Source organism: Acanthochromis polyacanthus, chromosome 22 (genome assembly GCF_021347895.1).
Source record: "Acanthochromis polyacanthus isolate Apoly-LR-REF ecotype Palm Island chromosome 22, KAUST_Apoly_ChrSc, whole genome shotgun sequence".
Lineage (NCBI taxonomy): Eukaryota > Metazoa > Chordata > Actinopteri > Pomacentridae > Acanthochromis > Acanthochromis polyacanthus.
In genome coordinates, this window is record NC_067134.1 from 19,368,806 (window position 1) to 19,382,685 (window position 13,880).

At 39.4% G+C, this 13,880-nt stretch overlaps 1 protein-coding gene across 17 annotated transcripts in view; it reads right to left on the reverse strand.

Moving 5' to 3' along the window:
* abi2b (abl-interactor 2b) overlaps positions 1 to 13,880 on the reverse strand; it is a 30,135-nt gene that overhangs the window by 8,046 nt on the left and 8,209 nt on the right. For 3 of the 17 annotated variants that reach the window (XM_051942346.1, XM_051942344.1, XM_051942343.1), the window contains exons 3-8: positions 11,998 to 12,174; positions 10,560 to 10,577; positions 8,420 to 8,526; positions 4,406 to 4,552; positions 1,001 to 1,125; positions 128 to 328 (exon numbers count right to left, since the gene is read on the reverse strand). In XM_051942346.1, the coding sequence (XP_051798306.1) occupies positions 128 to 328; positions 1,001 to 1,125; positions 4,406 to 4,552; positions 8,420 to 8,526; positions 10,560 to 10,577; positions 11,998 to 12,174 (775 nt within the window). The remainder of the gene's footprint in view (positions 1 to 127; positions 329 to 1,000; positions 1,126 to 4,405; positions 4,553 to 8,419; positions 8,527 to 10,559; positions 10,578 to 11,997; positions 12,175 to 13,880) is intronic. The other 14 variants (XM_051942353.1, XM_051942352.1, XM_051942348.1 and 11 more) reach the window with 7 other exon arrangements.

A 13,880-nucleotide genomic window follows, 5' to 3' on the forward strand; every position in this document is an offset into this window, starting at 1 on the left:
AATATGCAGCGTGTAGACGAGCACATCGCACAAGCAGGGAGGTGGGTTCCAGGGGGGCAGCATGGATGGATGGACGGATGGATGTTGGGGATGCAGGGGTGATCTTATCCCACCGGGTCGGACTCACCTTGTGCAGGGTTGCCATAAGCAGCAGGGCCTGTGGGGGCCACGGAGGCGGGGAGCTGGGGAGGAGGTGGGGGGACAGGCGGGATCTCTACGGGGGGATTGGGGGCCTGTGGGGGGCCGTCGAGGCCCGAGGAAGGGGCCCCGGGGGTTGTGGCAGTGTTTGGGGGAGGTTTAGCCGGGTTGGACGGGGCGGGGGCTGAACCTGGGGGGGGTCGGAGTGAGGGGGAAGACGGAAAGAGAGGATTGGTGAGGAAGGTCAAGACAAGAGAAGAGTGAGAGAAAGGATTCCAGCAGGTCCAGAGTCACCGGTTCAGAGTCAGACTGCAGCAGTTTTAGGGTCATTTCAATCATCCTGACTGTCAGAGGAGCAAGATCATCGTAGATTATAGATTATTTAGTGTTTATGGTTCCTATTCTATGAGCTTTAGTAAGCTAATAGAAACAGGAAGTTCTTGTTTACAGGGCATGAGCCCATAAAAATAACAAAACTATAAATAAGTAGTCATATTAAAAGCAATAAAAATGTACAGAATATAGATCATAGCTGGTGGGACAAAGGGCAGTTTAACTAAATAGGTCAACAATAAAAATGTTCATAGTATTGTATAATTTTGTACAAAATTGACCTGAACTTATTTGGTATCCTATAGAAAACTGCAGGCACTTAAACTCACATTATTTTCCAATCTTTTTTATGTCTGAGAATAAAGTAGAATATCTGATGTGATTCCAAACTCCTGCAGTCTGACTCCGGCTGAACTAATTATCTCCAGAGTGTGAAGTAATCCTGGACTCAACAAAGATTAGTCAGGTTAGGTTCGTTAGTTTCGTTCACACAGCTCTCACAGGTAAGAAACTGAAAGGTGGGCGTTACCTGGGAAGGCGGTGGGCGGGGCTGGGGTCGGCACGGCGATGGGCACGCCCACGCTGCCGCTGCCGCTGTTCTCTCGGCTGCTGCTGCGACTGCTGCTGGGGTGGCTTCCTCCGCTGCTCCCACTGCTGTCGGCAGGCGGCAAAACACGTCAGACCAAACACTCAAACACACCCAGGCTTCTGGTTTAGCCTGCGCCTGATTTCTAGCTTAAAATGGCAACAAGGAGCCACAGGAACTAAACTCAGGAACTCGTTTGTATCTCAAGTGGAGAATATGTGAAACATTAAGACTTTTAAGCAAATATTCATAAAGGAAAACAGCAGCAGTTGACACTTCTGTTATTTTTAAAAAAGATAAAATAATTCACCAAAATGTCGCCTTATATCAGGGAAAGAAACTGTAAAAGCAGAAAAAAAAACATCAGACATTCCACTTTCCAATAGTGCTTGGAAGTATTCTGTGCGAGTTCTGTTTCCATGGAAGTGCAGGACTTTATATTGCAGTCAAAATGAGCCCACAGTGTAATAATATTCAGGATGTCTGTGGCACCGGGATGAATAAATAGTAGCAAAAAGTTATTATGTCTTTTTCTTCAAACATGACCTTGTTGTCAGGTGGGGTGAAGAGAAAAGCACCACAAAAGCTGCAATAATTGCCTAAATAACTGGGTTTTCTTTGCCCTGTCATGCCTAAAAAGTGCCAAATAATAAATGTAGAATCTTGCTCACACTGCAGTTGCCATCATCTGAGTTTTAATTTTGTAAAGATACATAGTTTTAAAGCTGCACCCAATTCCAATATTAAAAAGCGGTTTGGAATAAAGGATTTCATACATTTTCATTGGTGAAAACACAGATAACATTCCTGAAATAGTTCCTGGGCTCCTTAAAATAACGATAATTTACTTTAAATGCACCTAAATGCGACATTAAACCATCACACTGGCTCTGCACGTCTGATTCTGTCCTGAATTCCAGGTGTGACACTACGACGGTTGTGTAACCAGCCTGGAACAACAAGCTGCTTCCAGCAAGTCTTTTTCTGGCTCCTCAATAACTCAGTCTGTTCACATATCGCCCTCAAGAGCATTGATGTGTTAGCGTGAGCTGGTATGCCTTTGAAATGACTATGTCACAGTGATAGGAAATAAAAAGTAAAGAAAGCAGCCGGAAGCCTCGACAGGGACACACGACACAGAGACAAAGATATGAGACGCCGTGGAAGCAGGAAGCACCAGGACACATGACGGATGGAGAACATGAGCTGTGGATGGAGCTGTGCTGAGAGGAGAGTCGGGGAAACTTATCTCGTCTGTTTCCGGACCAGAAAAACATTTGGCCGACAGATGGGGCGCAGTGACGAAATGTTGTTTTTCCCCCTCAAACCCGCTGCTTTCACTGCTCTCAGGCCAGACAGAGGAGTCTATGAATATCACTCTGTTGGGGATGAAAGCGTCTTTGGAGACGAGCTGACTGGTTGACAGGACTGTGGGGGCGACGCTGCCTATTTAATGACTATTACCATAGGAACCGGCGTCTCGCCGTGCTAAATACAGCTCTGAATCTCTGCTCAGCCTCGTTTCTTTGTCCTTATCTGAGCAGCGAGCGGAGCGAACAGGTGAGCGATTTCCAAATCAACTGTCAGTCTGCTTCACCTGAGAGCTGCTACAGAAGCCTGATGTGGTCAAAACAGCTGGAAGACGACGAGGGTCACTGTGAAAGGTGCAGCTTAGTTCTGACTTCATCCCAGAATTCTCACTATAAACCAAGAATTCGAACGTTTTTTGTTTTTAAATATTCTACAATTGTTCTTAGTGTTTGAACTTTTACAAGAAATTCGGACTGTTTTCTCAGTATCCTGTTTTTCAACAACAACAAAAAAAATCACATAAAATCAGAATTCTATCTTTAATTTAAACGTTATTGCTGTTTTTTTAATCTGATGTTTTCCTTAGAATTGGGACATTTTTTTTATTAAATTTGGAACATTTTCAACTCTTAATTTTAAATTTTTAATTGAAATTTAGAAATACATGTTTGTTTTAGATCCTGACAAAATCTAAATGCTGACTTCTGTAAAATTTTGCCCTTTTAAAAAAAAAAAGAATCCTGTTTTTTTTTCTTTTCTGTTTAAATGGAATGACTGTCGCATTTTATAATTTTTACTTTTTCAGAATTCTGTCTTTGTACTCATCTGGCTTCTTTAAAATTCTGACTCCCGTATTTCAGATGTCTGACATTTATTCTCAGAATTCTGAGTTTTTAAAAGAACTTGACGTCATTAAAATCAAAATTCTTTTATCCTCAGAATTCACTTTTTCATAAAAAATAATAAAATGTCTTTAAAACTGACTTTGTAAATTCAGACAAAAACAAAAATCTAATTTGCATCTCAGAATTTAAGTTGTTTTTTTACTCTTTTTTTTCAGAATTCAGATTTTAAATGAATTCTGGTTTAGAATTTAAAATTCCACTTTGATGCTTAGAATTATATCAAATTTTTAAAACTCAAATGTGTGCTTTATGGCAGAATTGTGACATTTTCAAATTAAATTTGGACATTTTTTCTAATTTAATTTTAAATTTTGACTTAAATTTCAAAAATCTATCTTTTTTAGACCCTGACAAACTCAAAATGCTTACTATTGTAAAATTTTGCCTTTTTAAAAAAACAACAATCTTGGCAGGTTTTGTTTTTTTCTTTTTAACTGGACTTTATTCTGACGCTTTTTAGAATTTTTACGTCTTTCTGAATTTTGTCTTTATACTAAGAATTCAATTTTCCATAAAAATTATCACAAAAATGTCTTTAAAACTGACTTTAGCTAAAATAAGACAAAAATCTGATTAAAATCTCAAAATTCCAAGTTGTTTTTAATTTCTTACTTTTTACATAATTCAGATTTTAATTATTTTTCAAAATTCCATCTTTAAACTTAGAATTACATCAACTTCTAAAAATTCAGACGTGCTCCCTTTGGCAAAATTGTGACATTTTAAAATCCTGACTTCAAATTCACAACTCTGATTTCTTGAAAACCTTGAAGTTTTGTGACTTTTTCCCTCAGAATTCTGAGTCAAACTTTCTTTCAAATTCTAACTTTTTTTTCTTAGAATTCTGACTGAAAGGTTCTAAATTTTAAAGTTGTTCCTTTTTTCTTTTTTTACAGTGGCCCTAATGATCTTCCATCAAATAATTAGTTTCGGTTTACATACAAAAAGAGATTTTACTGCGAGGAGTCACTTCAGAGAACAAGGAGGAGGAGGAGGAGGAAGGTAAAGATGTTCAGAAGCTACTCGCCTTTTTCAGTGTAGGAGTGAAGAAGAAGAGAAGGGGAAGAAGGAGAGGAAAAGTGGGCTTGTTTAAAAAGTGTAGAAAGGCATGCTGGGTAAGGGGAGGGGGTACCTGTACGTGCGGTTCCTCTGATTAACGGATGCAGTGCGTGCAGGGCTCTGCTGGGGATGCGCCATGTTGCGCGTCGGGCTCGAGACGTAGTCGTTAGGGACAACGGGTGGACGCACCGGCTCGAGCGTCCTATAGGGGGAGTGTCGCCTGCGGGAGGGTCAGGAGGACAGGAGTCGAGGGGGGAGACATCCACAGAGAAGTGTAGGGAGGGGGGAGGAAGAGGAGGAGGAGGAGAGCAAGAAACAAACAAGTGCAAACTTAAAATGTGGGGAATGACAGGTGGCGAAGATCGGGGCTGAGGTCCAGGTAGGGGGCGGAGTCAAGACGACACGATGGCGCTGCTGCCGGACAGAAACCACATCAGGTACACACTCATAATATGTCAGAAAAGTCTGGTATATCTAATACAGAACTGGGTTTGAGAGTTAAAACAATTATATTACATTTACAACTCAAAAATAAAACCTAGAATGCAGACTATGCTTCTATTTTATGTTTCCCTGCACAGTTTTGGATTTTAAAAAAATATGGAATTCTCTTAATTGGTTGTGGATAAAAGATTCTTAAAGCTCAATTAACTGTCAAGCATATTTTAGGTCACATGCACATCTATAAAAAGTATTCAGCCCCTTTGGAGGCTTGAATCAAGATCAATAAAATTTGGTAAATTTATGAGGAAAAATTCAGACTAAAGGCAGAATTCTGATTTTAGAAAAATTCTGACTTGAAATTAATTTATCCAATATTTTTAAAAGTAGAATTTGTTTTGTTTTTCATCATTTCAAATATATTCTCCAAGTTCAGAATTCTGACATTTTCAAATTAACAAATAACTTCTTCACTTCACTTCTTTTCTCTGTAATTCTGATTTTAAAAATGAATAAATCTGACATTAAAATCAGAACACGGATTTTTCGTCTCAGAATTTGGTCTCAATATTTTGAATTTAAATAAAAATGTCTGACTTTTACATCTTAACTTCTCAGAATCTCATAGGTGACTTAAAATTCTGACTTTTGATTGAAAATTCTTTTGTCGAGAATTTTGTCTTTAAAGTAGGAAATCAGAACTTTCTAAAAAAAATATTCTGACTTTAAATCCAGAATTCTTATTTTCAAAAATCTGACAATAAACTCAAAACTCAAACATTTGATTGTCAGAATTCACATCCTGACTTTAAACTCGAGAGTCCTGATTTTTTTCACTCTTTAAGCTCAGTTTAATGTAAGAATTCTGACTAATAAATTCAGATTTCACTTTCAGTTTAGTGAAATTATTCTGCCCCTGGAAAAAAAAAAGTTTGAACACATTGTTTTCTTTGGTTTTCTTCCATAAAAGGACAGATTTTTATAGGGTCTTAAGGTAATAAAAAACATCTGTCTTATACAGCAGCACTGCCCACATACTTTAACACACATTAAATAAAAACAACGTGGTTTTGTAGCCCGACAGCAGCGCTATGCTAATGACGTCCTCAGTTTTTAACATGGGGGGGGGGGGAGAAAAAACCACAACCCTCAAATTTATTGATCTGGGCCTGCAAAGATGCGCTGGCGTGTAGATTTCCCAGCTGACACAGTGGGGTGACCCATCTCTGAGCACTGTTGCTATGGCAAAACGTTGCTATGAGGAATATGGGGCAGCCAGGAGTGGGCGAGCTGGGTCACAAACACACAACTGAAAAGTAAAATCTGAAGAAAATAAAACGAAACCACAAGAGGAGGGTAAATTAAAACCAGAAAGATGTCCGCCCGTAGCCTCAGGCTGCGGCAGGAGGTGCGTCATGGAGCTGTGGCTGATCGACATGCGTCTTGAAGGGACGGACACACAAACACGCCTCTGGAGGACAACATGAAGGGGCGGACAGTCGCACAACTCAACACACACACGTTCACACACAGAAACACCAACAGCATTCGACGTCGAGGAAGCTCCCCGAAGGCGACAAGAACACAACGTTTACTAGCGGAGTCCCTGTGGGATAAGAGACACCTTCAACAGTCAGACACACAACAGACAACATCAAATAAACCTTTCATGAGCTCCGACAGGTAAAACACAACAAGTTTTACTCAAAACCCACCCTGATCTTCATTTTTACAACAGTGAGGGTGAGAAACGACCACAAAACATCTCAAGAAAGATGGTTTTCTAATGAAAGCTTCCAAAAAAAGACTTCTGTATTAATATAAACTTCCAAATATCTGTTTTCAAATCAATATTTTGGATCAACATCCTTTAAATTGAACTGTTTAACATCAAGTAAACTAGACATGATTTTGCAGTTTATAGATCCTATTTAAATAATCCTGATCTCTAATAAGCTACAGGCAGAATTATCAGTCAATTATTTAATTATTAAGTGGAAAAAAATAGAATCACTTCCACTCAATTTATTAAAAAAGTGGTCAGACTGATTGCTGAAATTTGACAGTTTTAGGTTTCACTCTTCTACAACGGACAATTTATTTCCATCTTTTAGTGCCTCATAATGTTCCAAACATTCAGAATACTTATAATCTGGTTTCTGTATCCTGTCATTTGACTTTAAAAGAAATTTACCATTTTTAGACCAAGTAGTTTGGCTGTTTTTTTGGGTTTACGTGACATTCTGGCTTCTTCTGCTCATGAAAAACAAACAAAAAAAAAGGCTAATATTGATCTACATTTTGAAACTGAGGTGTCTATTTTTTTTTTCAACACAAACTAATTTTTGCCGCCCTAAATAAAAATCTCCAGCACCAAAATGAAAAGATTTTATGAAAAAAAAAAAAATTACCTTTTTTTTAACCAAGTTTAATTTAGTATTTTTTTAACCTATTGGCCAGAAATGCCAATAAAATGCAAGGATTTCTGTTAAATAATGTAACACAGATGTATTGCTTTGACTTTACTGTTATTGTCATTTGTAGTTCTCCCCTAAAAGCTTATTATGAGCCAGAAAATACTCTGATATAATGACAAAGACGTAAACAACTCCCAGCTCTGTTGTTCAGTTGGACACGACAGCTCAATCTTGGTGTTAAATTTAATTTAAAGCATCACTGATCAACCAAACATACTTCCCTTTCTTGGTCTTCCAGCCAGAAAATGACAAGGGAATGAAAAGCTGCGTTTATATGCAACTGTTGAGCAAATATCAGCCAAAGTTTGGAGTCTGTAAATTTAAATTAGGCTGCTTTGGAGAAACTAAGGTGAGTAGTGTCACAATGGCTGTACTAAAAGTAGAAGAAGCCAGAAAAGCAAACAAGTTGGTTGTAAAGTGCTAAAACAAATAAAAATCTGTCCAACCACTTGAAGAAGATGGAGAGAATTCTTCAGGTATTGTTTTTGATCTAGACAATTCTAATTATGCTTCCATGTCAGCTGGTATCGGAGATGTTTTATGCTGTTTCAAGGTCGCACAGTAGCTCTTCAGAAGATCTCAAAACCAGATCAAGTGAGCATAAACCTTCTTTTAAAAACTGATTTTTCCCATTTCCTGATCTCATCTGAACATTCAAAATGATCATTAAACATGGAAACACAGCTCGAAGCTAATTCAAAGCATGAAATCTGAAGGTGTAGAAACTCACACCGGTTGTCAAAGTTTGGACAGTGTGAATTAAAATAAAGCCAAACCTTTTAAAACAATTGTCTGGAACTCTTTTGGCTCATCTTATAGATAATCCTAATGGATTATGTTCTCCCAATGTGTGTGACTTTGTCAAATTTCAGCATGCAGCTTGATGTAAAACTCCTGCATAAACAAAACCAGGTTGAGGAGATTCTTTATGAAGCAGTGACTCCCAAACCTCAGCAGCACAGAGCACCGCTGTGAAGCGAACTGGCACTAAAATACATTTAAACCACCGCAGGGACTCTAATTAAACCAGGAGGTAAAGGAGCGATGATGAAACTGTGAGCAACCATCTGGAGAGCTCCTGGTTTCTTTCCCAAAGCTACGCTCGGCTCCTCGCGGACACAACTCTGCTTTCCAAACGTCCATTAAGAGCACCGGGGCAGTTTACATACCCAAGAGTCCCTTTCCCCGTCATGGGCGGGCTGGGGGGTTTCTGTGTTGGGGGGTTGGTGCGAGGAAGTCCACCTCCTCCTCCGGCCTTCATGTTTTGAGCGCTGGCCTGCAGTAGAGGTGTAAATATTGGTTAGAACTTCCACCATGTAAATGTTTCTGATCGTTTTTAGCATCATCCATTTTTGCTTTCTTGCTAAGAGTTCGTGGATGACGCTGATGCTACTCTTATGTGGAGCAGGAACCAGGTAGCTTAGCTTAGCATGAAGACTGGAAACGGGGAAACAGTGAGCCTGGCTCTGTGAAAAGGAAACCGAATCCACTTTGAAAGCACCCTAATTAACACACTGGTTCTCGACTTACGTCAGAGTTTCGCCGCAAGTCGGAACTCCAGCGAAAATGTAAACAAAATGATATCGATCAGTTCTTTGGAAAAGTCATGAATACCAATGACTTTTATGGATGTATGAATCATTTTATAAGAAGATGACAAAATATGCAGGGCTCCAGACTAACTTTTTTTCCAAGGAGCGCAGTGGCCCCTAACTTAAAATTTTAGGAGTGCAACCAGAAAATTTAGGGGCGCACACCAAAATCGACTTGCAAAGTAAATAATAACATTTCCTCTCATTTTGACTGTATTACTGATAAATATTTGCACAGTAAATGCGGAAACTATGTTTTCAATTCACATTTCACTGTGCAGCACTTGACAAAACATAACAAGAAAAGCACTCAGAGTGCAGTATTCCACCAAGGCTGCTCAGTTGATGTATCGTTTTCGACGGATGAAATCTGCTATAAAAAAGAGCTTGTGCTGAGCACAGGCATGTGTTATGCATGTGCACGTTATGTATTTATACCGAATCGCGTGTAAATTACTCTTATAAATGTCTGTTGATCAGTTCATCAATTTTGGCAAGACTTTGTTTTGCTAATGCTAAAATAACCGTTCCTTTCAGGCTTTTATTTTGAAGGCGTATTTTTAATGCTACGGGCTTTTATTTTGTGACCATTCCAGCAGCACAGGAAGTGTTTCTCTAAGGAGAAGTTTCTTGACATGACGAAGACGCTGCCGAAAAGTCCCCGTCATTCGTCCCCCGCTCGCCGCCTTCTTTGGTGTTCGTTTCCTTTCTTCTTTTGGAGTTAATGTCGGTTGGTAAACCAGTTCATTTGCGCATTACTGTCTACTGGGCTGAAGTGTGGAACAGAAGTTTGTCAGCAACAAAAAATACTCAATAGTAATTAAAAAAAAAAAAAAAAACGGCAAATTTACTGGTCGCACCTGCGTGAGTAGATGAAAAATTTACTCGCACTCGCTCAAATTTTGGTCGCAAAATGCGACCATTGAGTTGCAGTCTGGAGCCCTGATATGTTGCACTGTTTTTGTCAACTTGATCTAATGATGCAGATGTTCATCAGTGTTTCGAGTGTTTTATTAAATCTAACTTCACTTCCATGGTGTTTTGCCCTTATGGCAGAACTATCGATGTAGTTTTAGTTTGAAAAAGCCTTTATTTTGATGTCTGTTGACAGTTGTCACTTCCTGTCTGCTATACTGATGTTTAGTTTTACACATGTATGTGCTTTTCTGGATGCTAAGCTAACCTAGCCTGGCTCGAGGTGAGAAATAAGAGAAGCATCAGTCATGTCATTTAATTTTCAATCAGAAAGCAAATAATTCTTTATTCAACAACAAACAAAGGGCTTGAAATTCGGGGTCAACTGATTTTTGGAGGTGCTTTTATTTGTATATCCCATAAATGCAGCGTTAAGTTCAAAATTCTGCAGAAATCTTGTGCGATCTCATTGCCTACATATCACGAATAACACCCAATCAACACTGAAGGATAAATGTTAAAAGCTCCTTTTAATAAAGCCTGTAAAGCACAAACAAATAAGGGGATTTCAGCAAAGCTTGTGCGGTTATAAATTTATGAGTAACGGTTCCAAATATCAGTTAAAAGTCCCCTTTGATTACTGATGATCAATACTAGTATATACTCTGAAAGAAGCTATCAGTTGACCCCTACTTAAAATGTAAATAAAAACAGGAAGAAAACAAAAAACACAGCAATTCAAGGAAAAAAAACACAACAAAAACCCCTCTCTTATTCGAGGCTCTTACTTTGAAAGTCTTACCTTAAACCTTTGCAACCACTATGGTTGACAACAAAGGTAAAATCAGGCAAGCAGAAACAGAAAGAGAAGAAATCAGGTGATTAGTGTGTGAAAGAAAAGAGGAAATCAACAATTGTTCAAGCATGTGGTGCATAAAGCCAAGCTGGGGAGATCCGGGCAACAATGGCTCAGTGTTAACTTGTGAGGAATTCGATCTTTGAAACCTTTGTGAGCTTCAAGCGACTGATTCCATTTTCTGGCAAACAAGCTTGTCTTTGTTCACGGAGTCAGTGGGAAATGAGCTTTATATAGAAAAAGACACTGGGGCTGTTTGATCAAATAAAATAATTATTAGACAGAAACCTGTTCCCAGCAGCAGGTGACAGACTTCGTGTCCCGGCTGACTTTAGCTTCTCATCCCGGAGAAAAGCCTCAGGCATCGATTTTCTCTGAAATTACTCGACTCCGAAGCCCGCTGAAACGCGATACTAAGTGTCTGACCTCCACAAGTCCTTTTCATTCTGCAGTGAGCAGCCCATAATAATCCCACAACACATTTCCACTTCTGAATGCCACACTTATCCCAGACTGTCTTGTGAACTTGTCTGATTTTTATTTTGCATATTAACTTTAAAATCATGCATTCTGACGCTTCATCCCAAGGAGCTGTGAGTTATTTAGTCAAGATTATAAAGTCTGGAGGGCTAAAGAGGGTAAACTACACTGTAAAAAATGTAGCAATTACACTAAATTCTACTCTGGACACCAAAATTACACAACTTACCCCAACAAGAATCTACAAAAACACAAAGAATTGTTGTATTTTCAACTCTCTAATGGGTCTTGGTTCTCCACTATGTTCTTTCATCTGGATATTCAACCAAATCTAAGCTTAAATTTGGGAATCGCTGTATTTTACAGGTGTAATTTTAAAATTTGGTCAAAAATAACAGCTTGTTTGAACCGGATTCTGTAAAAAAAAAATGAAAAAAATCTGCATTAATTGGAGCAACCGTGGAGTTACTAGTGATAGATTGTGACCAACAGTCAAACATTTGGTTGAACTGCAGGCCGTGTTTACTTTGGGCAAAAAGTAAATTTAAAATGTAAGTAGTTAAATATCTATAACACATAGAGCCAGTTAGTCTTTTTCCAGTTTTAGTAACACCTGTGGGCACTTGGAAAGATGTTGTATATGTTGATTTCAGCTATAAAACTTTTTTTCCCCCCCATACGATTAATGGCTTTATAACTTTGTCAAACTGCAAAATACACATTTCTGCGTTATCTCTACTTCTTGCTCTTGTTGTTCTGTTTCCCATAAAGGTGCAAAACTTCATATCGCAGCGAAAAATAAGCCCACAGGAGCAAAAAATGCTCGGCTAATATTACAGACCGGCTTGTGGTTGGCGTGTTTCTGGTTATTAGAAGGTTAAAATGAAGGAAAAAGAAGGAGCACCTTGACTCCGTGGCCCATGTCGTCCAGCAGGCTGTAGTCGATGGGTTTGCGGATGTAGCGCACAGGCCTCTCCGGATTGGCCGGGGCGATGATCTTGTGCGTGCGGGACGTGTTCTTGTTGGTGGTGAGGATGCCGATCTCCCGCCGGGCGACCTTCTCTTTATGGATGTCCACCGTCTAGCAAGAAGAAGTTTGTTTTAACTTTCACATTGCTTTTTCTTAATTAAACGCCTAAATCCCTCAAAGCCGACTGAGGAGAAGGGGGATAGTTTCGTAATATGAAGTGCAAATCCTGCTGCATGTCGAGGAAAATCTCTTATCTTTTAATCCGGCGTGCAGCTCTGGATGCAGATACACTGAATTATACAGACTTACCACACTGTTAGATTGGCATTTGAGACGTTTTAATTGCAAAAATAATGATGATAGCTGCTTTAGATAGGGAAAAGTTGATTAAAAACCTGACCACAAGGGTTACAAAGTGATTCACAGCTACAAAAAAAGATTTCAAAAAACATCACATTTCCAGTTGTATAATCAGTAACCCTGCACATTTTCCTCATATTCCATGAATATGTCTTAGAAAGACATTGAAATCCAGCTACATTTGAGTCCATACCGGTACGCAGAGAGCGCAGCATTAGAATAGAATTAGCTTCATTGTCATTATACAGTGTATAATGAAATTCCGTCAAGGCTGCTCAGTTATTGTATTATTTCCAACTAATTAGCCCTTAGCTGACATAGTGTTCACTTGTTGTCATGGTTACAGTGACGCCGTTTTGCTATCTCTCAATGATACAGAAATCTTGACCAAACTCGTGGATCCAGACTATAAGACGGATCACTACCAAAATCTAATCACTTGGTCCTTGTGTCACTTCTGACCTTCTCTGGAAATTTCATCCAAACCCGTTATTCCCCTTTTTTGAAAAATGCTGTGCACAGACAAATAGAAGGACAAATGTAGACCAATCGTCACATAACTCCCCCGCTTTCCTTGGCTGAGTAATAAAAAAATAAATGGCGCTTCGCATCTTTGCAAGAGTTAAATGGGGAGAGCAAACCCTTTGGTTGGTGGTGCAAAAAATTGAAGGAGCCGGGTGCTTCTGTAGACCCGTCAGGAGTCAGACCCATAGAGCTTCTGTCCTCTCTGAAACCTACAACTCATTTACCGGGAGCATCATCCACCGCTGAGGTACCAGCATCAATGACTGACTGGGTTTGTGATTTAAAAATGTGTGTTCATTGCAGAACAAGACTTGTCGTTCATCAGATCTCAACCACTCGTTAATCTGTGTAAAAAGTTAGCTGAAGATAAAAATGCTTTGTCAAAACGGTTCGCGTCAGATCAGCATGCTGGTTACATAAATACACGTCATAGCACCAGCACTGAAGAAAAGCCTTTCTGAAAAGCTCAAAAAAATGTGAGTTTTCATTGAACATGATGAAGCCACTAGCCAGAGCATGGACAACATTCTCAATGTGCTAGTTTGTTTTTTTTGATGATGATGTGTCCAGAGTAACTCATCAAACAACATCGTGTGTGTGTGTGTGTGTGTGTGTGTGTGTGTGTGTGTGTGTGTGTGTGTGTGTGTGTGTGTGTGTGTGTGTGTGTGTGTGTGTTTGAGAGAGGGAGGGTTTGTGATGTGACGTCTAGTGGTTGCCTGACAAGAAAAAGTGTTGTTAGGTTAGTTACTGCAGGCTGGAAACGATGTATGTGGGTTTGCGATGTCGACACCGGATTGGTAGATCTCGGGAGGTTGGTTACTTGAAAAGTAGATCTTGGGTCAAAAAAGGTTGAGCACCCCTGCAATTAGCTGTATGTGAAAAACGACTTGGCAATAAAACCTTCCTGCTTCTGAGTGATATTTTAACAGTCT